Here is a 25,836-nt window from a genome sequence, read left to right as displayed (position 1 = left end):
TCACCTCCACCTGCTGCTGCAGAACTGACCACCGACTGCTGCCTGTGACCATCATCTCCACCTGCTGCTGCGGAGCTGACCACCGACTGCTGCCTGTGACCATCACCTCCACCTGCTGCTGCGGAGCTGACCCCCGACTGCTGCCAGTGACCATCATCTCCACCTGCTGCTGCGGAGCTGACCACCGACTGCTGCCTGTGACCATCACCTCCACCTGCTGCTGCGGAGCTGACCACCAACTGCCGCTCTAGTGCCATACTCCGTGAACTTGCCATGTCGAGAGTCAAAGAGATCCGGTCTCGTCCCTTCAACGCCGCGGAGCTGGATGTCCTCGTGGACGGTGTGCTCCGCAACTTCGGACGCCTGTACGGCGCACCCGGACAGGTGGTAAGTGCAGTGGGGGACATGTTGGTGTGCATGAGGTGGTCCATTACACCTGGGCTCTGAAATCTTGGCGGTGTGATGTGGGACCAACACATTAGTCGAAATGTGCATGGCTGCTGGGAGATAAGTGTTGGCCCTATCTGTGTGACTGGCCAACTGTCCACTGACTTGCACCCTTTTGTCTTCCATCATGGTAGGTCAAGCTGCACCTTCGCAAGGACGTGTGGAGGAGCATTGCACGTGATGTACGGGCAGTGGGGGTGTCCAATAGACGACATACACACTGCCACAAACGCTGGGACGACATTTCCAGGCTGAGCAAGAATGTAGCGGAAGTGACACTAGGGATGATTCCAAGAACGCCACGTCTGGCCTGATGCTCAATGACCCCTCTCATGCACCGTATCATTGCTGTGACGCATCCTGACCTGTCCGAGCAGCTGCGTGTGGATGAACAGCAACGTGGCGGTAAGCATACTGTCAGTGTATGTTGCTTGTGAGTGCAATGCATGTATTGTTGCCCAGACACATTAGTGACTTCCGTGTAGCGTGTGTCTCATTGCAATGGCATGTTGGTGACATTGGCGCAGTGAAATGTCATGTCCAGGTCCGGCATGTTGACACGCCACTCGCTAAGCAGTTGAGTGTTGATGCACATGCTGTAGTGCTCCGTCACCACATGGCAAGACTGGTGTGCAGATGTACGTGCTCATGCCCTGTCCGCATGCTGTACATGTTGCACGGCCAACACCACTTATTTCCTGTGAGGATGACTGGTAGGGGTGGCCCGTGTGCAGGTTGGGGGATCGATGTACATTGTCATCAATGGCATTAGGGATTCCGTAGCAGTACTGTACGTGAGTGTGCCCATGACTTACACCCATTTCCTGTGCATTTCAGCATTGGCAGAGGGCACTCAGCCACAGACGGAGGAGATGATTGAAGGCAATGCATCCGGATCAGACGTCGCGCACACGCAGACTGACACAGAAGAGGCCAGCGCCGGAGAGGGGGACAGGACCGTCCCGGAGGACTCACATGTGGAGACAACATCGTCATCATCTTCCGACAATGTTGGTAAGTCAGCACTGTTGTCACAGACTGGGAGTGGGCAATCAACACCTTCGGTCGGGACACAGCACACAGGGCCCACCCTGGCGCCAACTGCACCATGTACTGTTCGTGCACGCAGGAGTAGGGGGAGCAGAGTGGCGTTCGGTGTCGGCACCGCTGCCCCAGCCTCGGTGAGCCAAAATGCTCTTTGTGCAGAGGCTGTTGATCTGCTGCGACAGCTGTGTGTGGGGCAGACCAATATGATAAATGCTTTCCAAGACCACAATAGGAAGTTGGGGCAGGTGGTGGCTTTCATGGAAGGGATGCATGGCGATCTGGCTGGTCTACACAGGACAGTGCAGTCATTGGCTACCAGTGTGTCGTCTGCCATTGTACAGTCGCATGGACTGGGTGCTACTTCTGTTCCACCATCTACAACACTGGATGTCTCAGGGGGGAGTGAATATTCTGACCAGGACTCTAATACAGGTTATTGCACTAGAAGCAGCGTCAGCCAGCACGTCAAGGCACGGAGGGCTCAGACACCATCCCCTAGGTCAGCAAAATCTGTTCACAAAGACAACGTCAGATACACTGGAGTACACACACGGGATCCACAAGAGGGGTTGGGTGTAATGGCTACACATGCTGCACAGGCATCCCACACAAAAGGTACTCCCAAGGCAAGCCTCACTCCCAGTTCCATGGACACTACCTTGGACAAGGACAGTCAGAAGACGAAGGAACCTCATGAGAGCAGGGACACTCACAGGGACACTAGGAAGGAAGGAGCCACTCCCAAGGGCAGGGAGATTAGGAAGGAAGGAGCCACTCCCAAGGACAGGGAGACTAGGAAGGAAGGTGCCACTCCCAAGGACAGGGAGACTAGGAAGGAAGGTGCCACTCCCAAGGGCAGGGACACCAGGAAGGAAGGACCCACTCACAAGGGCACAGAGACTAGGAAGGAAGGAGTAACTCCTAAGGGCAGGGACACTAGGAAGGAAGGACCCACTCCCAAGGGCAGGGACACTAGGAAGGAAGGACCCACTCCCAAGGGCAGAAAGACTAGGAAGGAAGGACCCACTCCCAAGGGCAGGGAGACTAGGAAGGAAGGAGCCACTCCCAAGGGCAGGGACAAGGACAGTCACAAGACAAACGCACCTAAGAAGAGCACAGACACTCCCAGGGGCAGGGACACACACGGGGAGAAGGTGTGTTCTGGGGATAGGTACACCACAGACGACAAGTCTGCTGCCTGGAACAGGGCACCATCCAGGGAACAGGGAAGGTCCACAGACAACATTCCTCCTACGGAAATGGAACATCCAAGGGACAAGGCATCTCCCATGGACAGTGGCGCTGTCAAGGACAGGCATACATCACCCCTTGATGCACTGAGGCTGCTGTTGTTGAGGGAACGGAATACAGATGTCTCCGCGGTGGAGTCACCCCTTACCTCCACTCCCATCAGGGCCCATCAGGAGCAAATGCAGGTGGACCCTGTAGTAGCATCCCCCATGACACATGTTGCAGAGGCCAGAAGGCAGCCACACAGCAAATGACAAGCAGGCTCCAGCACGTCCCCAGAGAGCATTCCCCCGCCAGCAGATGCACCTCCCATGGTGGGTGATATTTCTTTTCAGTCCGGGCCACTTGCCAGTCCTGTCCTGTCCAGGGTGCAGTCACATGTCCCCAAGAAACGTAGACACACAGCATTGACACATGCCCACCCCAATGTCGGTCAATTGCAACTATCCCCCGCTCCCAGAGCCACCCTGCCTCCTGGGCCATACAGCCCTGTGGCTCATCATTTCAGTGGTCCCAGTGGCGCAGCTGCAGTTGACTCGCATGTGTCAGATAGTAGCACTGTGTCTGTTGTTTGCTGTCATGCATCATGTAGAGGCACTGTATCAGTTGTGCCCTCTCCTGTTACTGGTGCTGGCAGTGTGTCTGGGTCAGTGGCCCATGTGTCAGTCACTCAGGCTGTGGCTGTGTCTCACACTCCTGTTTGTGGTGCTGGCAGTGTATCTGGGTCTGTGGCCCATGTGTTAGTCACTCGGGCTGTGGCTGTGTCTCACACTCCTGTTTGTGGTGCTGGCAGTGTATCTGGGTCTGTGGCCCATGTGTCAGTCACTCAGGCTGTGGCTGTGTCTCACACGCCTGTTTGTGGTGCTGGCAGTGAATCTGGGTCTGTGGCCCATGTGTCAGTCACTCGGGCTGTGGCTGTGTCTCACACTCCAGTTTCTGGTGCTGGCAGTGTGTCTGGGTCTGTAGCGCATGTGTCAGTCACTCGAGCCGTGGCTGTGTCTCACACTCCAGTTTCTGGTGCTGGCAGTCTGTCCGATGCGGGTACTTCACGCAATCCACCTGATAGTGTGATGTAAGGTGCTGTTGACTTCACTCACATGTCATTGGACATGGTGTGTACATTGTCCATTGTAAACAGTCTTCCACTGCTGTGGTTCTTGGGACGGGTTCATTGTGATTCGTACTTGTGGTGCCTCAGATACTGCATTGTGCCCTCGCATGTGCTGCCTCTGATGGACCTGTGCCTTGCCATGGACTGTTGGTGCACTTAGCCCCTCTCATGTACTGCCTCTGATGGACCTGCTCTGGTGTCCACAATGCCCTGTTGCTGTTCTGATACTGCTGTATGCCCTCTCATGTGCTGCCTCTGATGGACCTGTGCCTTGCCATGGACTGTTGGTGCACTTAGCCCCTCTCATGTACTACCTCTGATGGACCTGCTCTGGTGTCCACAATGCCCTGTTGCTCTTCTGATACTGCATTGTGCCCTCTCATGTGCTGCCTCTGATGTACCTGCTCTGGTGTCCACAATGCCCTGTTGCTGTTCTGATACTGCATTGTGCCCTCTCATGTGCTGCCTCTGATGGACCCGTGCCTTGCCATGGACTGTTGGTGCACTTAGCCCCTCTCATGTACTGCTTCTGATGTACCTGCTCTGGTGTCCACAATGCCCTGTTGCTGTTCTGATACTGCTGTATGCCCTCTCATGTGCTGCCTCTGATGGACCTGTGCCTTGCCATGGACTGTTGGTGCACTTAGCCCCTCTCATGTACTGCCTCTGATGTACCTGCTCTGGTGTCCACAATGCCCTGTTGCCGTTCTGATACTGCTGTATGCCCTCTCATGTGCTGCCTCTAATGGACCTGCTCTGGTGTCCACAATGCCCTGTTGTGGTTCTGATACTGCATTGTGCCCTCTCATGTGCTTCCTCTGATGTACCTGCTCTGGTGTCCAAAATGCCCTGTTGCTGTTCTGATACTGCATTGTGCCCTCTCATGTGCTGCCTCTGATGTACCTGCTCTGGTGTCCACAATGCCCTGTTGCTGTTCTGATACTGCTGTATGCCCTCTCATGTGCTGCCTCTGATGGACCTGTGCCTTGCCATGGACTGTTGGTGCACTTAGCCCCTCTCATGTACTGCCTCTGATGGACCTGCTCTGGTGTCCACAATGCCCTGTTGTTGTTCTGATACTGCTGGATGCCCTCTCATGTGCTGCCTCTGATGGACCTGTGCCTTGCCATGGACTGTTGGTGCACTTAGCCCCTCTCATGTACTGCCTCTGATGGACCTGCTCTGGTGTCCACAATGCCCTGTTGCTGTTCTGATACTGCTGTATGCCCTCTCATGTGCTGCCTCTGATGGACCTGTGCCTTGCCATGGACTGTTGGTTCACTTAGCCCCTCTCATGTACTGCCTCTGATGTACCTGCTCTGGTGTCCACAATGCCCTGTTGCTGTTCTGATACTGCTGTATGCCCTCTCATGTGCTGCCTCCGATGGACCTGTGCCTTGCGATGGACTGTTGGTGGACTTAGCCCCTCTCATGTACTGCCTCTGATGTACCTGCTCTGGTGTCCACAATGCCCTGTTGCTGTTCTGATACTGCTGTATGCCCTCTCATGTGCTGCCTCTGATGGACCTGCTCTGGTGTCCACGATGCCCTGTTGCTGTTCTGATACTGCTGTATGCCCTCTCATGTGCTGCCTCTGATGGACCTGCTCTGGTGTCCACGATGCCCTGTTGCTGTTCTGATACTGCATTGTGCCCTCTCATGTGCTGCCTCTGATGTACCTGCTCTGGTGTCCACAATGCCCTGTTGCTGTTCTGATACTGCTGTATGCCCTCTCATGTAGTGCCTCTGATGTACCTGCTCTGGTGTCCACTATGCCCATGCTCAAGCCTACACTGTGATGTTACCCCGATTATGTGTAAATAAACTTGTCAATCATGTGTCGTGGGTTGTCGGAGTCATTCCTGCGTGTGTGATGCTGGTGTGTATTTGTATTTACTTCAAGTCAGTGGGTTCAGATACATGTCACTCCCCCCTCCCTACATCACAACCCTTGCAGGTGCTCCCCTCCACACGACTCAGTGGTTTCAGATACATGTCACTCCCCCCTCCCTACGTCACGGCCCTTGCAGGTACTCCTCTCCAGACAGCGAATGGTTTTTAGCCTACCTGCGTCGTCCTCGATGGTGGGCCAAGACTAGGACGTGGTGGATCGCGAAGAGTATCGGGTAAGCGTGTAGTGCTGGGTCCATGTCGGCGAGCGGCTCGTGGTGGGTATGGTCGCTGTGGGGCATCCGCAGTGTTCAGGAAGGTTGTTTTTCCGCAGCGCTTTTATGTGTATTTTCCGCCATCTTGATTTGGAGGACGGTCCTAGACGTTAGTCCGTACGGCGGAGTCTCTGGATTGGTTATGTCCGCCGCGTGGTTGGGTGTAGTTGGGCGGCGGAGCGTGATCTACCGCCGCGGACGGATTTTGGCCCATATTTCCTATCCTGATCTGGCGGACGGAGTGTCCCCGACGGGCGGATGCAGAATAGCCATGTTCCGCATGCTCCGGGGCTGCGGAGGCACTTCCGTCCGCCATCCTAATGAGCCCCTTAATGCATAATCATAACTTTTCAGAAAACACCTATGTGTGAGAGGCTCAGTTAAGACAAAATGTTTAAAAAAAAAAAAAGGTTTGAGGCAGTGCCTGAACAGGAAGACAGAATGTGAGGAGGTTACACCTGGACATGATCACACTAGTCATAAAAATCAAAGTCAGTACATATCATGAGAGTGTGCGTTATTTTGAAGATCATTCTTTTTCAAGCCACTCATTTCCCTTTGTTTTTCTTGGCCATCTCCTCCTGCATCTCTAAATACATGATTTTTGATTCAAAACCTCTATTTCAGTTCCCAGGAAACCTGTTTATTATCCACAGACTGTTGAACTCTGGCATCCGTGCTTGAAACCCCCCCCCCAACCTCTTGCTTTCTCACCTTCATTGACTGCTTGCTTTCCTATGCCTAGAGGATGTTTATCTTGTGTTCTGCTGGGCCTCTGCCTTTTCCCATCTGTTTGACAAATCCAGTAGTATGGACTTATGCTGCATCTGGTTCACAGAGACATTGTTGAATTCCATTAGGCGGTTGTGAGCTTGTCTTCCCAGACTAAACACATTTATATACACATAATCACCCATCACTTAAGAAACACACACATTCACGACCACTCACACACAATTCGATTCAGATAATTAGCTTCCACATTTACCTCATGTTAATAACCGGAAAACCTGGACTCGAACTGGCCCTTCTCGACCTTTGGTTTCACCCCTTTGTCCACAATATCTCTCAAAAGTCAGCAAAAGTGATATTCATGCATACAATAAAAGTAATTCAAACATGAGAAGAGGTTGCAGATTACAAAACTGATGATGGAGTTCATTTTTTAAGGGGAAACTAAACTAAAGGCATTCAACCCTGATCTTACAGGCTGGGGGATTTAATTAATTGATGGTAGGTTGATATCAATGATTGTTTGTAGAGTACTCACTGCCAAAAGGGGGCCTTTTGGTATTTTCAAATCTTTTGACCATAAAGAGGATTAAACCCACAACTATAGAATCAGTTCTTTCTCCGCACCTCAAGTCTTTCTAAATTACTCATTCCCAAAGTTCTGTTAGAAAAATATGTAGTGAATTCCAAGGTTGCTTGCTTTAGCACACTTTGCCACTTGAAAAGTTAATGGAACAATTGGAGCGCGCATGTCAATTAACTGAATTAATACTGAAATTCGGATGAGTATATGAAAACTTGTCAAATGGGCACAGATGGGCTGGGAGGGGTAGAGACAGTAGGGTGCATACTGGTGGACTGTCTGCTGCCCTACAGGGGACAGCCCAGCTGAATGCTAATCGGCCAATATATGGTAGTGTTTATTACACTCCTTCTCACCCTCTCAGCAGACTGGTGCTGAGAGGTGCATTCTCATCTCGGGTGTAATGCTGTAAATAAAAAAGATTTGTGGGGTAGGTGGTAAGCCCAGTGTGACACACACACTTACAGCGTGATTAACTGGGCAGGGTCTGATTGGACCCTTCACTTTCATTCACAGACAGCCGCAGGGCATCCAAAACCCTAAACAGCCCTTAAGTGATGCAAATGAGCCACTGCGGATTTGCTCAGCAGAGGTGTGCACTGGCCCCTCCCTCCATCACCCCCAGGTCCCTTATGTCCTCGTCCCATTCATGAACAAAGTGGAGATAACCATCTCCCGACAGAAAAAAAGACAAGAGGAATGGTGGTACCCTAATACTGCCCTCACACCAGGAGTACATAAGCAGTACTTACTCAGCATCCTGCCTGTTCTTTTTTTCTGTCGACAGAATGGACTTTGGATGTGCTGGTGCTGCTCCTGCTGGGCTGGAGTGGAGGTGCTTCTCTTCACCCCCCACCCGGCAGCCTGCCTGTGCGGGTTTGGGGTTTCCTGGACTGTCTCTTGGCTTGCCGGGCTTGCTGGGAGTCAGTCTCTGTTCCTGCCGGAATCCTGCTTGGCTGCCCAGCCCTTTGTGGCTGGGGCATGTGTTCCTGTTGCCTTCCAGTTCTCAGGTGCGTCTTCCCGAGCCTGGCTGGGTGGGACGTGCCTCGCTTGCAGAGGTTCCTCGTTTCTCCAGGATTCCTGCTGGCAGTTGATGAAGCGGGGGCCTTGGCGCTGGTGTTGGCCCCCGCCCCGGGTGAGCCCCGCTTGGTGTTTTTTTTTCTTTTCTTCTTCTGCTCTCTTCACCGGGGTTGAACAGAAATGCCATTGCCTCCAGATGCCCTGTTACATTGCCTTCGGTATTTCCTACAGCGGGTGGTGGCGGCATGTGCTCTCTGCTTGCCGCAGTCTACATGGGGATCTTACTGCAATTCTGGGGTTGCAACTGGCAGCCACGGGGCTGTGAGAGACTTCACACTGCGGAGCAGGAGCCTGTCTCTCGGTCAACTTCTATGAGTGCGGGAGTGTTCACATGAGCTCTTATATATGTTTGGTGCACAATTATGTGCCTGGTATTGCAGGGTGCTATGTTTCTGCTGTTATGTGCTCCCGCCACCTGTGCCTCTTTGGCTGTTCGAGGGTTCAAGGGACAGTCTTGGGCAGTTGCGGTGTGTGCATGCTGGATGTTCTCACCGCATGTTTTTTGGTTCCGACTGCAATGATGTCCGGGGGGCCCTGGGGGTATCGCAATTGGTAGCCTGCCACTGACTGGCATCTCCTGCCTGTTGCTGTGCTGCAATGTCTTGTGGCTGCGGGTTCAGTCCCTGGCCATAATGGCTTCTTGACATGTTGCTATGCTATGCTGTCCATGCATTGTCTTTCCTCCTGCGGGCGGCTGCCTCTCGGGTGGCCCTCACTCATCATTTTGGCAAGGCGGTCTCTGTCATGCCTGCGGTCATTTTGGGCTCTTCTGGCGCCTGACCCCTTTTTCTGTTGCTGGGGTCTTGCCTTGGTGTTGCGGGCATCGCTGCTGTGCCTCTGTTTTCCTTTACCTGGTCTGGCTCGCCCCCCCCCTTCCACACTGCGCTGGTTGTTTCCTGCCTGGGGGCACTCCGTCCCTGGGTGGTTGTTTTTTTCCTGGTTCAGGGCTGGTTATTGGCTTGCACCTGCCTTGTTTTCCCTCCCTCTGGAGTTGTGGGTTTTTGGGGTTTGTGGCCGGTGGCCCTGTCCCCTCCCTTGCTGGGCCTGTTCGGTTCCGGCTTGTTGGTTTCTGGTTTTTGTTGACATCTCTGTTGTTTGATCCGCTGATGGTTCTTTCTGGAGGCTTCTCTGGCCTGAGATATTTTGGGTTGCCATCCTCTGCCCCTGCTGGTCTGGGTTTGGTGGATGTCCTTGTTCGGCTGGCGGCCCCCTTCCCTGTGGGGTTTTTGGCCTCCTGGATGTTTTCTGGTCTCTGTCTCCTTTCTTATCCCTTTTGGCCTGGCCTCTTGCTGCAGCTCCTCCCTCTGGGTTGGGTGCATGGTGGTTGTCGGTTGGTGGCCCTGGTGGTGCCTATGTTTCTTTCCAGGTTCCTAGGCCTACTCTGCGGGGTTGGGTTGGCTTCCTACTCTGTCCTCTCTTGGGGCCAGGTCGTTTGGTTTGGTAGGTTGGGCCTGTGTCTGGTCTCTGCTTCCCTCCTTCCTTGTTGGTCTGAGTGTTTGTGCCTGTGCCCTGTTGGCCGGTCTTGGCTTCTTTCTTTGGTCTTCTTCGGGGTGGTCGTGTCTGCTCGGTGTCTCTGCGGCTGCCAGGTCCTGTGTGCCTTCCTGGTGGTTCTGGGCTGGACTGCCGGTCACTTGGCCATGTCCTTTGGGTCTTTGCCCTGGTTGCCCTAACTCCGGTTTGTCTGGTTTTTGGGCCTCCTTGTGGTGGCTCTAGCCTTCAGTTTTTTTCTTGGTTGTCTCGGGTCCGTGTTTGGTTCCTGCTGTTCTCTTCTGGGTTGTGGTCCGATTGCTTCCTGCAGTCCCCCCTTTCCTCCTTCTTGGTGCTCCTTTGGGTTGCTGCATTTGTTGTGGTTTCCTGGGTGCATTTGTGGATTCAGAAGGCCGATTTTCTGCTTTGGTATGCTCCATTTGTTAATGAATGGGACGAGGACATAAGGGACCTGGCGGTAATGCTCTATTACTTACCTGTAATCTTCATTACTCCGGGTCCCGTTGTCCTCGTCTCATTCATGCGCCCCTCCCTCCTGCCCGGGCTGCCGGCCTTCCTGTTAGGGCTTGGTTGTACAGGCGGAATGCTGCGTAAGTACTGCTTATGTACTCCCGGTAGGAGGGGCAGTATTAGGGTCCCAGAATTCCTCTTGTCTTTTTTTCTGTCTGGAGATGGTTATCTCCACTTTGTTATGAATGGGACGAGGATAACGGGACCCGGATTAATGAAGATTACCAGTAAGTAATAAAGCATTCTCCCTTCTCTTTATCGGCAGCAGTTGAGCAGAGCACTTTCTGTGCAGCAGCACAGCTCCCATTGCCATCAAGCCTGACCTGGCTGCCTTTCCCTTAAGAATACCGGTCCTCTCCTTGGCCAAGGAAAAGTTCTGGTACTCAAAGGGAGCAAAATAACAAGTGGCAGTACTCCGTACCGGTGAGTACCAGCCCATTTAAAGCACTGACATGAGCACATGGAAAACGTAATGTCCGCATTGGAGCACTGCTGCCAGGGCTGGCTTTAGGGCAGTGTGACCGGTTGGGACGCACTGGTTGCTGACCTTAGGGGGGCGCTGTGTTTAGCAGGAAAGAGAGATCAGAGTTTGCTGGCAGTTTTGACTCACCATAAATCACCACTGAGGGTTAATATGCCTGCTGCAAAGAACAGATCTGTATTTCATATGGATAGCTGAGTAGATTAGTAAAGCTGGCCTTTACCAGCGCTTTAAGACAAATTAAATGTTTATGAGAGAGGGGCTATGAAGAGACTTGGGGCACTTTTGCTGGGTGGTAGTGAGGGAATCAGAGGAGAGGGGCACCAAAAATGATTGTTGCACCAGGCACCAACTGCACTAAAAACGGCCCTGACTGCAGGTGTGAATAAAGCCTTGGAAACTCAAAATCAATTGGAGAATGAATCACTCAACATGAGTAACCAGGGCTAGCAACTTTGTAATGGGAAGCCCTCAATCATGTTTAGTAAGGTCGTGGGGCGGTATATCTTGGTTCTCCGCCAAGTCTAAAAACGTGTAAGCGTCATCATCGGGCTCCCTTTTTGTAGTTCGCTTACCTCCACCAGGAGGAACACCACTGGTTATAACAGTAGTGATTAGAAATATAGTGAAAAGTGCTCAGGTGAGTTGAAGTGTTTTTAAAAAGCTTGTATTACCTTGACAAAAAAATTTAATAGGTCAGGAATCAAGTACTAATAAAAACAGTGTATTGCGTGTATGGACGGGTTACTAGTCCTACGCAATAGTAGCGTCCAGTGAGTAGGTCGACATGTTTCAGCTCTATGCGCACCTGGATGGTCGGTGGGGCTTTTGTCAGGACCTTAAGGGAAAGAGTGTAGGTCTCTTTTGCTTATTGTACAAGTACCTGTTAGGAACTATACTGGTTCCATTCAGAGTGGAGAGTAAATTATTTCTATAAAAAATAAATAAGGTAGGGATGGAGAAACAGGGATTACATGTTACTGTCATGTTATCTCTGAATTGTTTCACAATGTGATAATGGTACGCTTTACTTAAGTATTTTTTTGTGTTTAATAAACATGATGCAATGTGATATCTATATAAGTAACTAGAAAATTGAAAATCTTTTCCTTATTCGCCGTCTTAGTGGCGTAACACACACAAACATAATAATTCACAAGTTGCTAGCCCTGGTTACTCAGGTCGAGTGATTCGTTCTCCAATTGATTTTGAGTATTATGATAGGGAAGCTGAATGAATCGCAAATCCTTTCTCCCCCCCCCCCCCCCCCACTGATTTATGGTAAAACCTTGGAAATGCATTGGAATCTAATTAGTGACAGAACGAAAGTTAAGGGGGGGCTCCTGCTCTCCGGACCCAGTCGGGAGCCAGAGGCGCAACTAGAGCCACAATTCAGGGGGGGCTAATAAAAATTTTGGGGAGGGGGGCTAATTCTTCCAGCAATAGTCAGAGCGGAGATGCAGGGGTTCTAAGAAGGGGTGAAAAACAACAAAGCCTCTTTAGCAAGTAAATGGTCTTTTAAAGACCTGTGAAGCACTAAGGTGCGGCTGTGTCTGTGCCTGGGAAGCTGTCTCAGTCCGTGCTGCCACATACAATAGGGGGCTGAAAACCTTGCAGCCCAATGGGCATTGCGTGCCTGTCCGGAGCTCAGCAACTGCCCGTGTACAGTGCCGGATGGGCCCCCCTGAAGCTAGGAGTGCCCCCCTCCCCCGCACTGCGTGGGCTATTGTTACGCTACTGAACCTATTTTAGTTCACGTGTACTGGTATTTAAACTCAAAGAATGCTTTTGTTTAGTAAAAATGCCAATCGCCTTTTAAACTACTGTGCAGGTGTCGCTACAGCATGAATTGTATGCTGGTTATTTGGCAAACTTCCCCCACGTTGAGGCCCTCAGGGGGATAATGATTTCTCATAGGCAAGTTCTAAAACTAAAAAATGCAAAATAACAGGAAAAACCAATACTCATCATACCATAGCTTTATTGCAATGTGAAACCAACTGTGGGGGTTGCAATTACGTAATGAACATCTCCTAAAGGGCTTTTTAACAAGCCCTTTACGCCTCCGGTATGTCACTTTTTCCCATATTATAAGTGACGCACAGCGGCTCAAGGGGCATGTAAATACATTCCATAATGTCTTATTTTTATTAGAACCCGAGGTACATCTCTATGTGGAAATAGACATAGGCAACTTTGCTTTAGGCTACTTGCTATTTTTCATTGTTTAATAAGTGGCAATGTTCTATTCTTTTTAAAAAGACTTAAGAATATCCCCATGCAAGTGTAAGCCAAGAACATACAATACGGTTTACTACTACAAATGCCAAAATGCACAGATTAATAAACACTGGACGGATATATTGAGTTTGCAAACCTCTCCCCTGCCGTATGACCACCATACAAGTCTCTCTTCATTCATTTATTCATTCATTGTTTACACTCTTTTTTTACCACAATAACTCAGGTCTCATCACTGCTCTGAAGCTAACCAAACTGCTTACCACTCCTTACTACTCTGGAAAACATAGGGAGGAAAAAGGCCCGAGCAACTGAACCCATGCCCTATAGTAGACAGAAAGGAAAGCAAGAGAACCGTCAGGAAATAGAAAGCAATGGAACAACGCTTAGGGCGCCATTGTTCTGTGTCATCAAAGATCTGTCTGTCGAAAATAATTAGGCCCTTCTTAAGACTATAAGCAAACTGCCTCAAGACACATACTTAAAATGTGCCACACAAAAAAATAGTTATTTGCCTTGATGAAGCAATTCGTCTATTATTTGGCAGCTGTTGCTTTACCTCTCTTCAAGCCAGTTACCAGGATGATCTAGTTCTTAGTGGAAAAGTTTAATTCAATCAAACGGTATCTTAAAAAAATATTCTCAACTGAACACTGTCATTTTAAAAAGGCAGACTCTGGGGTAGTCAGAATTTTTAAAAGTTGGCCTCACATTAACAACCAACACCTTGAATGTATGCAGCTTTCTTCCTTTGATGACAATGCTTTACCATTAAAAGAATGCAAAGTAGCTCAGCTGACCTCACCTGAACATTGCAACCATTTCCACTTTATAGGGCGTATTCTAAAACATCCATACATTCCACCAATCTCTCAGTTCTAAAAAAAAGAAAAAAAGCTAATCTGGACTTGGGATTTCTGCAAACCACTGACCAATATTTCGCCTTATTTCATTTCTAACATCATTGAAAAACTATCCTCAACTAAATTAAAGATTATAAATTAAATTTCTTTGCTCATACATCACGTTCTAGACTAAAATGCAGGCACTTAGAGACCCACTCTGCATGTAGGACTTCAGATCACAGATGAAGGCAATGCCGGGCTTCTGATTCTAATAAATAGTAGTATGATACTGTAATGAATGCAACACTGCTAAAAGAAATCTGCACAAGGGTGTCAATCCCTGTGATGAGCTGCTCCTGTACATTCCTGTACGCTCGATGCCAGTTTGTACAAATCAGGTCTTCCAGATTCCTGCTTTACTCTTTGCCTGTAGGGTGATTTAGGGTTCAACGTTATAACTCGCCACGTCAAATTGTCCAGATTGCGATAATGGGTGGAGACACAGACATTCATCGGGCTGGTGACTCCAGATTTCTTGGGAGCATTCATTCTAGCTGACTTTCTGGAGCAATTATGTATTTATAAAGTTGATCAATGACAGGCTCCTTCTCTTTGAAATAAAAAAAATGAGAAATTGACTTCTTACCTGCTCATAATTCAAGAATCTACCCACTAAAATACAATATTGTGTAGAGCAGCTAATTGGACTAGGGGTTTCACACACCACAGTACCAGCAGGCGTCAATATCGTTTTTCACATTAATCTACAAAATCACATGGCTAAAATGATATGTTACTTAATATTTTAAGGAAAAGCAAGCTGTTGCCTCCTGTGGAGAACTCCCGATCCCAATCCAAGCACTGGTATTGCCTCTTGTAGATGACATAGTCAAAACTGATGGCCTCATCTAAGTCATTATTGAGGCCACTTAAGTCCATATTTTTGGCAGTAACTTTGGGGCATATTATCAAGGAGGGCGATAAGAGATTATCGCCGCTTTAGCGGCCGTTTTAGGCCGCTAAGTGGGGATAATTCTATCGCCCTATTAGCAAGCCTGTCGCTAACAGCAGTTACCGACAGCTTGTAGGTGATAGCGAGCGGTTTGGGGCCCGAAGGGCGTAGCGATGGAAATATTTGCGCTAAGCCCGAATATCTCCAAAAGCGAACGCCAGCTCAGACCAGTTCTTAGCCATTCTATCCAATGGGAGGTGGATATTATGGCTAAGACTCTATTGGCGTTAATGCGTGAATATCGCTGTATTCTCAGCGGTATTCACGCATTTTGCCGCTATCGCCGGATATTTTATCGCTTTAGAGATAAACATTGCTAATAGCACGTTATCTCTGCGATAATATCCGGCGATGCTTGGCGATTAAAAAAAACTCGCTAAACCCATTTAGCGATAAATATCGCTAGTTGTTAGTAATATGCCCCTTTGTTTGTTTCAAAAGTAAATACAATTGAACTTACTTTCCGCCTGATCAACCTACTCGTTCTTGTATTATGAGACTAGAAATAAATGCAAAATCTGCTGCAGTACAAATAAAAAAGAACAATTGATGGACAGAATGCAGAATAATATCATACATTTACCCCAGTACAGAGACCTTGGTCTGTATCCATCGTTTTTTTTTACTCCCCATGCTATTCCAGTTTGGGCCCAACCATATGCAAATCAGTCTTGACCCTGCGCCCAATGGGAACAGTCCAACCCGAACTGCCAGGCCAGGTCCTACCTGGACTGGAAACAAGCATCCTAGGTCTGGTTTTGGTGTTTCACCCCTCATCAGCCAGGATAGCTTGACTCCAGTGGCATGTAGAGCACTGGACCCACGTCCGGCTATACCCGGCGCACTTAGGGCGAGGAAGTAGAAGACACACAATTGATGGAAGGAATGGGAAGTGAATAATGTTATTTGGGTGCAGTGTTTTTGAAAAAACACTTTAGTAACAGTACAATGCAACTCTATTTCACTCGACATTTTTGGTCATTTTAGAAGGTGATTCTGTGATATAATAATTGCTATTTGCATTTGTGATAAGATTTTTAGGTGCATATTTGTAGGGCTACCAGGCACTTCTTCAGAGAGCTATTGGGGCCCACAAATGTTATCTTAGGTTCAGTGTCCTCCTCGCCACCTGCAGTGATCGTGTTGTTTGTACTCCTGTTATGGTGGGACATTGATACTATATAGCGGTCAGTGATGTGATTCATGTAACATAACCATTATTGTCCCTCTATTTTCAATGATTTGCGGATCTCACAGCCTTTGCCTTCCTCCTCTTGTTGCGCTGTACGAACTAGTAATAGTGGTGTGTGCTATAAGGCTGGGATGTGTGCTGCTGCCGCTGTCTGGAAGTTACGTTTGTAGGAGAGTAGGATCTGCTTCTTATAGTTACCCCCACTTTTTGCTGATGTTTCACTGTTTTCGACTGGGATGCTGCTATCCAGGACCCCATTAAAGCTGCTTTCTCCTCTAAATTGATTGCATGTACTTTAGGTACACTCCAGATTGGATTCTGGGGTACCCTTATCAGTCCCTAGTATATGGTATGTGCTGTACCCAGGGCATAGGTAGCCCAGAGGCCTCCCGGGGGCTGCAGCATGTATTGTGCCACCCCTGAGAGACCATTCAAACTGACACCACAGGTCTGCTACTGCAGCCTGTGTAAGGTGGTGCATACACCCCTTACTTAGATATAGGTTCACTATATCTATCCAAAATCACAGCACATATAAACCTATCAGTCACCCCTATGACAGGCCTTATCGATCTTGAAGGCAGAGTGCCGGGTTTTATGTGAGAGGGTGCCCATGCATGAGCGGAGCCCCTCTGCAGCCTTCGGAACCTATTTTCTGAGGTTGTTTGTGATGCAGTCAACCATATATATTTAAGTGCATTATAACCTTGCGGTAAATGCTAACTTTAAAACGGCTGCTTGTAAACATGTTGCGTTTGGTGTCAAACACCTTGGTGTCATACCTGCCCGCCAGTAACTGGCAGGGGAGGTATGATTCCACCATCCTAAAGGGACATATGTGACGCACCCGGTACCAGCTTTCTCGACCTGGGCATCATAAAATGGATGCTGCCAGCCACAGACACGAGTCTGCCCTCCTGCTGCTGAGCCAAGCTCGAGCAGGGGAAGGCTTGACAATAGGTTTCCTGTCACAGGGAGGTGTGACCACCTCCCAGACTGGATTAAGTGTATTGGGGCTGGGTGGAAGCACTCTGAGATTGCCTGACAGTCTGCACTAGGGGAACATTTGGAGCCCCTGTGCATAGTCCAGTTCAAATCGGTTGCAGAAACCATTATCTGCTGCTCTGGTACAAAACTGGATGAAAGACATGGGTGTAACCACCTCTCTGTCCTGACCCTCCCATAGGTGGATCCCCAGAGTTTGTCCCACCCCTTCCTGGGTATAAAGTAGGAACCCTGACTACAGGACTTTAGATTTTACGTGGACTAAACTCTGCAAGCAGAAACCAAGTACTTCGATGATCTACACTATGCTGGATGACTGAAGAATCTCCCTTTAAGCAAAGGAGTTACTCCCCTGCGCTGCAGGCACCTTTTATGCATCTGACCCGTGTGCATCTCCAAAGCTCCTGAGGACTCTGAAGATTTCTGCAACACAGGAGGTGGGTTCCTGAGTGTCCCGTAGGGTCAATCTGCCCTCTCAGCATTTCTGAGACCTGTATCCCTTGTGGGGACCGTGCAACCCAAACCCCTGTGCACCGTGTACTTTTGCAGCAGCATATGATTTTTGGAAATCCCTGAGGCTGTGCTTTGGGCCACCTGTAGTCTCGACTCTGAGCAGTAATTGCACTAAAGATTTCTGGCCTACACTCCACAAGTGTTCTGTGGGCTGGTATTTTGTTATTCAGCTTGAGGTCCCTTTGCAATCCATGGTCTGTTTGCCTGTAGGTCCCTGTGAAGGTAACTTTGATTTCTCTTGGGCTTGCCTGGTTGCTCCAGATGTGGCCTGACTCCCCATAGCTTAGAGAGTCTTCTGGACCTTGCTGGTCCACACCGGGACTGGTTTCCTCTGCCCGCGTGGGTTGCATTTGCCAAGGGTTGTTGGTGGTTGGACACTTACCACTCAGCACTCAACATCCTTTGTGGGACAGCTCATCTCCGGACTTTGGTTGTCGTCAACATCTCGTGGTTCCCGTGGCTGCAGAGTCAAGTTCCACATCATTTCACCTGAAGCACCCAACATCGGTGGGCATTCATCTACGAAGCCCCTGGTCACTCTAAAGTGACCCAGACTCTGCCCCCTTTGCTTTCAGGTTCTTCTCAACTCGTATCCAGGCTTGGATTCTGCCGGACACTCTTCATCTTCCCGGCAGCAGCACTTCTTTGAGCCACACTATTGAAAACAACCAAGGTTTCTGACATCACTTGACACCTATGCACCCGGATCCCCTGGGATAGGTTACACGGGTACTCTGGTACTCACTTTGGGTGGTTCCTTGGGGTCCCAGCAATTCTACATGCTCTAGGCACTGTATCTAGTTAAGACATGGTTGTTATATCACTTTCTTAGTATATGGTTTGGTCTCCCCCTGGAGTCCACAGTGTATTTTGCTATTTACTGTTGTGCTAGTGATTTAATATTGTGTGCTTTGTGATCTAATCTCATAAAGAGGTTAGTAGAGAGTGTTTAGTAATAAATACATACAAATTTTATATCTCTTGTATGTTTCTCCTTTCATGTGGTTATTCAGGAGGTTCTAATCTGGTAAAACAAGCTGCTTTACATTCCTGCGAGACTTAGCCTGAAGGCTGCTCTAAACAGCTACCACTAGGATAGATTTCTTTAAAGGTTGTCTTTGACCTAATCATCAATAAGGGTTGTTTGGACTGATGCAAGGTGACCACTTTAATTAGTGAACAGCAAATACCAAGCCAACTTCTCACAATGTGTGCAAATAGTGAAACAGTAAAAGGTATAGAACAACCTATATCCAAAAGGATCATGTATTGGGTCGGAACATCAATGAGCTAATTGTTCTTGTGCTAATGGCCTTTGATCCAGTGCTTATTTTGTGCAGGTGTGTCCCAGTACTCAGCATCAGCACTTGTTTCTAATTGTCTGCCGCATAGTGGTGCTGTCTGTCTGTTTTAAGCAGAGCACTTAAGCAGGTAGTTTAAAAATTAAATATACATTATAATTAAAATAGCAATACCTTGTCCAGGCCGCTCTTACATTTTGGTGGCATGGAATAATCCATTCTCTCACATTTATTGGAGTGTGATGGCTATTAGGTAATAGTGGCACTGGCATTGGCAGCACTGGGAAGGTATGTAAGCTGCAGTGACCTCCCATGAAATACCTTGGGTCCTGGCACTTATGGTTTTATTTGTATTTTTTACAAATTAAGCACTGCTTTGATCTCATTGAATACCCTATAATAGTCCCTGATCTCATTAGACATTGTCTAACATATTGTGGGGAAATTGCACCGGGGCTGTTGCTGCATGAGCTCATGACAAGTGAACTCAGATCACGATCAGGCACAAAAAAATCCTGTTTTCACCCAAAACGGGATTTTGTTTAGTGCATAGGCGGGTGTTTTCACACGATTAGTAACTCTTCAATAATTATGCAAGCTGTTAAAGAAAATAGCTCACATGCAGTGACAGCATATTCTGAATTAGGAATATCATGCACAATTTGTGTATTATTACGCATTGCGCTATAACTAGGGGAATTTTGCACACTGACCAACTTGAGAAACAAGTCCAGTGGGATATTTGTGAGTGTGCAATCTGCACCTGCCTGTAAGTGCTCAATTGTAATTATAAATAATGACAGGCTATTAGCCAGAGTTTTTTTTTAACATCGTTACACCCAAATTAATCGATAACCGCCATGTTGTGAATCGTAAGGATTTTAGATTGAGGGGCAATCTGTTATCTTCTTCAGTGGTGGTCTAAAAACTGTCAGTTTCTATCATTTCTCTGAGAGCCTTGCTATTGATTTTTATGTTTTGAAATTTTAGCAGAAGCAAGGAAGTTTATGTTGGATTTAGTGCATAACCAAACATTTGTATGGTTGCTCAATGAAAAATGCAGGTAATATTTAATGTAGTGTCTTCTTTCCCTTACCTTTTTCCGCATTCAACAGATTTACAATATTGCTGAAAATCTCACATTTGCAGGATATCATGTCTGTATTTGCAGCTGGAAGTGTTAGTAGTTATACGTTCTCTGATGACATATTATCTTGGAAGAAGAAGACATGATAAAAGAAGGCCAGCCATTTTAGTAAGTTGTTCTTTACATTTTCTTTCTTGGAAAATACATAGGACCTCATTTACAAATAAACGTGCAGGTCAGTAAGTGAATGGAGCAGCAGAGCCACTGCCATCATCGTCCCTGCTGCACCCATTTTACAATATTTAGATTTCCTGCCAACACATTTTTGCACCACAAATGTGCCGCAAAAAGTGGTACATCACTGTGGTTACCTAGCTACAGAAAGTGGATGGTATGAAAAAGAGATTGTAGACCTGGAATGTCACGTGATGTATTGTAAGAAGCTGGGTCATTGGTTGAGGGAGTGGACTCCCTACTGAAACCACAACCGCAATCCTTGTCAGGGTGAACCACAAATGCTTCTAAATTAACCTGTGCTTAACCTTCTTCAGTGCTTAATTTGAGCTTGTGGTGGCCAGTCGGGCTGCAGACACTTATTTTTAGTGACCAGCACAAGAGAGTGGCAATTACCCAAGTGGAAAGAAGGAGGAATAGAAAGATGGCAAAACACTCACAAAGGGAGAAAGCAGGAACCTGAGTGAGTTAAAGGTGCAGGGAGTGGAATAACATACATAATATTGTGGTAAACAATATCGTACACAGAAGTAAGTTGTGCCAAAAATATTGTTTACCACATATTGTGATCCTATACTTATATGCTAAGTACAAAAATATTGGGAAAAACCTATTGTTGATACTAATATTATACCAAAAATAATAGTTTAGTAGTAAATGTTAAATATGTTAATATATAATTAAATATATTCCGCTAATATTTAATGCTATAGATAAATATACACATCCATACCACAAACACACACACATATATATATATGTGTGCGTATACATACACACATGTGCGCACACACACACACATATATATAAAAAAAGTGCTATTGAATTTGTAAATAGGATTAATGAGAATCATGAGAATCTTAAATTCACCTGTACCATCAACAAACAACAGGTAGACTTTTTAGATCTTAGCATTTTTATTTGTGACGGTCAAATAGCTATCACCCTTCACAAGAAATGCATTGCTGGCAATTCCATACTACATGCTAGCAGTGCCTATCCCAAACATATCATCAATACTATCCCTTTTGGCGAGTTATTAAGACTCAAGCATATCTGCAGCACGGATGAAGATTTAGCCATATGTACCACTGAAGCCTTCAAATGGTTCCAACAGAGAGGGTATAGGGATAGCGTCTTCAAACAAGCAGTTATCAAAATGAATGCCAAGCCCAGGAAGTCCCTATTAAACAATAATGAGGTACAAAATACTGATTCCAGGGGCAAAGACAATGAACCCTCCCCTAGGTTTATAACTACCCATAATCATCAGGAGAGGAAAATCAGAGCTATTTTAACACAAAGCTGGCCCATATTACTTACTGATGGTGTTTTGGCGCCAAGGCCCCCACCCCCACCATTACTAATAGGAAAGGACCCTCAATGAGATCACAGATTACCAAATGTTTTTGTGAACTCAGTAAAGATCAAATGTGGTAACAACCCCGGCCGGGGTTGTAAAATGTTCCAGCTGCAGGGCTTGCAGGTTTGGAACCAATACCACAAAATATGCCACACCATTCAGCCCGGAAATGGTAAATATCAAGGGAATTACAATTGTAAAACTGAATATGCTGTCTATGTTTTGACATTCACCTGCGGTTTGAGATATGTGGGCAGCACCAAGCTGCAGGTGCATGTTAGAATATGCCAGCATCTACAAGCAATCGTTAACAACAACAGCACGTATCCAGTCGCAAGGCACGTCAAGTTAGTACACAAGAATAATTTACAGTGTCTCAGTTATTTTGTGTTAGCAGCGATTCCCAAACCACGCAGAGGTGGGGACAGAGATAAGATGCTCAGACAACTGGAATCTAAAACTATTTTAAAACTGGACAGCAAATTCCCAAAAGGGTTAAATACAACAGAGGATTTATACCATTTTTTATGATTACACGATGTGTAATTATATATTGGCTGGTTTTTAGAATTCAGTATGAATTTTTTCACTTTGTACATAGATTCAATTTGGCTGCCTCCCTGTAGCAGCGTAGTTTTTTTAGCAAATTTAAATACATTAAAAAATGTATTTAATCAACAATTTTCTTTATGGGGCATTTATTTATTCACAAAGGATATTTGCACATTTAAGAGGCTGTTTGGTTTTTATTAAACATGTAGTCAATCGATGAATGACAATCATCAGTATGTTTAAAAAGAACTTCCCAGTCACAGGAAATTTTTTGGGGAAATTGCACAATTGTATAACCAGGTGCAGCAATAGATATATAGATCTTATATTGCTTTTAAATTTCGCGTAAATTTTAACAAATCTTTACACGTTTTTAGATTATTTTCCTCAAATTTGCATATTAGATTCATGTTGTATTTTGACATATCGATATTTAGATTTGCATAATTTTGCACAGGTCTCTCTGTTTTATGGCGTACATATTTTGTATTTGAGGCGATATTTGTACAGAGGTTATTGCTGCTACAAACGTTTGCGCAATTTGCACATGAAAGTATATATGTTTACAGAACTTGCTCGATTTGCACATTAGTTTTTTAACGATGATATTTTGCACATTATAATAGGAATTGCGTGATATTGCACATATTGCTTTGCTTAATATCGTTTATATTTATTTGCAGTTTTTTGCACAGCGCAAAGCAGTATATTGGCCCACAAATACATAAAATAGGAAAAACTAATGGTTGCCAGTCATACATTTGTCCATTTCCCACAGTCCGTGTATTTATACATGAATTGAAGATGATCATATATCCCTATGCTTGAGATTATGTATCATATGAAGTTCTGCATTCATGCATTTTAATGAGGGTCGTTCTTGGATGTTTATTATGTTTTTTCCTGCTATAGTTAGCAGGATTTACAAACAATCTATGACTAGTTAGAAAAAAGACTAACCAACAACCAACACAGTAAGCCCATGCATAGTATCTTGTTTATGTTCATTATATCACTTGGTGCATACCAACGCATATTTTAAAAAATGGCGGGCCGAGATCTGGCTGTCTGTGATCAAGGGCATCCGCCCAAAACGCGTCAGATTTGTGAGCTCTGTAACAAATAAAGTACTGTGGCTGAACTTTGGGCTTCGCGTCGTCTCTGTTCGCCTGCTGGGAAGTGCAGGACGGCTTACCTTTTACTTCACATACACACACACACACACACACATTTATATATATTCACTGAAAAAAACATAGGTTTCACACCAGTTATAGTTAGGAATTAGCATTTAAAAAACCTATTAAGTTCACTAAAAAAACCATAGGTTTCACATCAGTTATAGTTAGCTGGAAATTTTACTGACATAAAACCATTGAAATTCCACGTTATAGTTAGTTGGACTCACTATAACTTGCGCGTGTAATGCACTGCTGATGACGTCACATATTACATCACTCATGACATGGTCAGTGACATCACTCATGACATCACTGATGACACCATCCAGTGAATGTGTGCCTTTCTGAAAAATAAATATGTTTTATATATGTATATGTAAAGGTCGATGGAAGAATAAATGTTTAAATAAGTGTGTAAATGGATGTTTTTTTAAACTGGCTTATTAAGTGTATCTTAGTGAATACATATATTAACGAGTAATGTTTAAATATTTAAATATATGTAGCAGTGTTTCACTTTGTGTATAAATGACTGCATGGGTTGGTGAGTAGCTACATGTGTGTGTATATGGGTTATTAGATGTTTTTTTTTGTATCAGTATGAGTGTCTGTATGGTTTGGTGGGAGTGTTACTTAGCACATAGATGCATCAATGACTGACTCACTGTTTGTATGTGTTTTGAAGACGGCATATGTGCAGGACTGTATGGGTGGATGAGTGTGTATATGTGTGTGTTAGTGAGTTAATGACTGTCTCATTAGTGTCTTTATCAGTAACTACATATGTTTTAATCTAGTATATGTGAGTATTGATGTATATGAGTGAGTATATGTGAGAGTGAGAGATTGAAAGAGTTCTTGTTTAAATAAGTATGTGTTTCTATAAGTGATTGTTTAAGAGAGTAAGTATGTGTAAGTTTCCATAGAAGTAAGGTGGTAGTGTGTGTGTAGCTGTATATGCAAATAAATGGATGTTCAATAGTTTATTTGCATGTGTGAGTATGTGTGTGAGTAACTTTTGGATGACTGTCGGTGTGTAACAGGATGTATAGGTGTATCACTACATATGATGAGTGAATATATGTATGAGTGACTATAAAGAACTGTTGGTGAATGAGTGAATGTGTATATAGATGGTGGAATTATTGAATTGGTTGTTGTAACTGGTATGGGTATCTCCATTTTTAAAACAATTTTAATTTATATTTTTCAATATGTGTTTCATGGGTTAAATTACAGTGAAAGGAGGTCTGTCACTCTGTCATAAGGATGATGTCATCAGTGATGTCATGAGTGATGTCACTGACCATGTCATGAGTGATGTAATATGTGACGTCATCAGCAGTGCATTACATAACTATAACGTGGAATTTCAATGGTTTTATGTCAGTAAAATTTCCAGCTAACTATAACTGGTGTGAAACCTATGGTTTTTTCAGTGAATTTCATAGGTTTTTTAAATGCTAATTCCTAACTATAACTGGTCTGAAACCTATGGTTTTTTCAGTGAATTTCATAGGTTTTTTTAATGCTAATTCCTAACTATAAGTCTCACTTTATAAGTAAGACTGTTAGCGCTCTAGTTGTTTAGAACACTCTGGTACATTCTGTCATTGGGCTACAGTTGGGCTACATCTGGCTGATATTTGGGCTATATATATATTTTTTTGTCTCTGGTGGCCATCTTTGGGCTACATTGGGCTACATTCAACGTTAATTTTCATAAAAAACACTTAAGAATAGGGCTACCAGTCCCTACAATTTTTCCCAATTTTTATTTTTATTTTTTTTCTTTTTTTTTGCTTTGGAGCGCTCCTGGTGCGCGCCCCGGGGAGCGCCCCGAAAAGCGTACTTTTATAAAGCGCCCCGGGGCGCGCTCCGGGGAGCGTCCCGTAAGCGCCAATATCGCAAACGAAAACATGATCGTGGCGTATCGCGTAGCCGCGTCCGCGTGATACGCACAGCGTAAGCGCACCCGGAAGCACTCGAGCGAATACGATCGCGCAACGTAAACATCCGACGTGCTTACGCTACGCGACCCGGGGCGCGTAGCGTAAGCGCGTCGGGTCATGTGACCTGAAAATAACAATTTTCATTGGTTCATAACAGTTTTGGTTTCATAATGATGAAGCCCCTGGTCATGTGACCTGAAAATAACACTTTTCATTGGTTCAATACATTTTTTTTTCAAAAGGATGAAAGACCCCACCTTTTTTCCTTATTCTGACTTTGTCCTTTGACTTAGGAAGACCTGTTTGTAGCTCTCTCTACTTTTTTGCTCAAAATAATGGCTCCAGTAGTAGCAGCAGCTGGTGCATCTGCACCACCACCACCACCACAACCACCAAAAGGACCTCCTCAAGATATCATTGGTGGTCTTCAAGAAGAGGAAGAGGAGGAGGAGGAGGAGGGGAC

At 46.1% G+C, this 25,836-nt stretch overlaps 1 protein-coding gene across 6 annotated transcripts in view; it reads right to left on the bottom strand.

The window, feature by feature from the left end:
• The window catches only part of FAM162B (family with sequence similarity 162 member B), a 304,725-nt gene that overhangs the window by 154,404 nt on the left and 124,485 nt on the right, over positions 1 to 25,836 (bottom strand). The window contains exon 4 of one of the 6 annotated variants that reach the window (XM_086926760.1): positions 6,736 to 6,848. The exons of the other annotated variants lie outside the window; for them this stretch is intronic. Within the exon in view, the coding sequence (XP_086782886.1) occupies positions 6,774 to 6,848 (75 nt within the window). The 3' untranslated portion in view covers positions 6,736 to 6,773. The remainder of the gene's footprint in view (positions 1 to 6,735; positions 6,849 to 25,836) is intronic. 6 annotated transcript variants of the gene reach the window in all.

This window comes from Lissotriton vulgaris, chromosome 6 (genome assembly GCF_964263255.1).
Source record: "Lissotriton vulgaris chromosome 6, aLisVul1.2, whole genome shotgun sequence".
NCBI lineage: Eukaryota > Metazoa > Chordata > Amphibia > Caudata > Salamandridae > Lissotriton > Lissotriton vulgaris.
The sequence above is the reverse complement of the archived record's forward strand: the minus strand, read 5'-3'. Positions and strand labels throughout refer to the sequence as shown.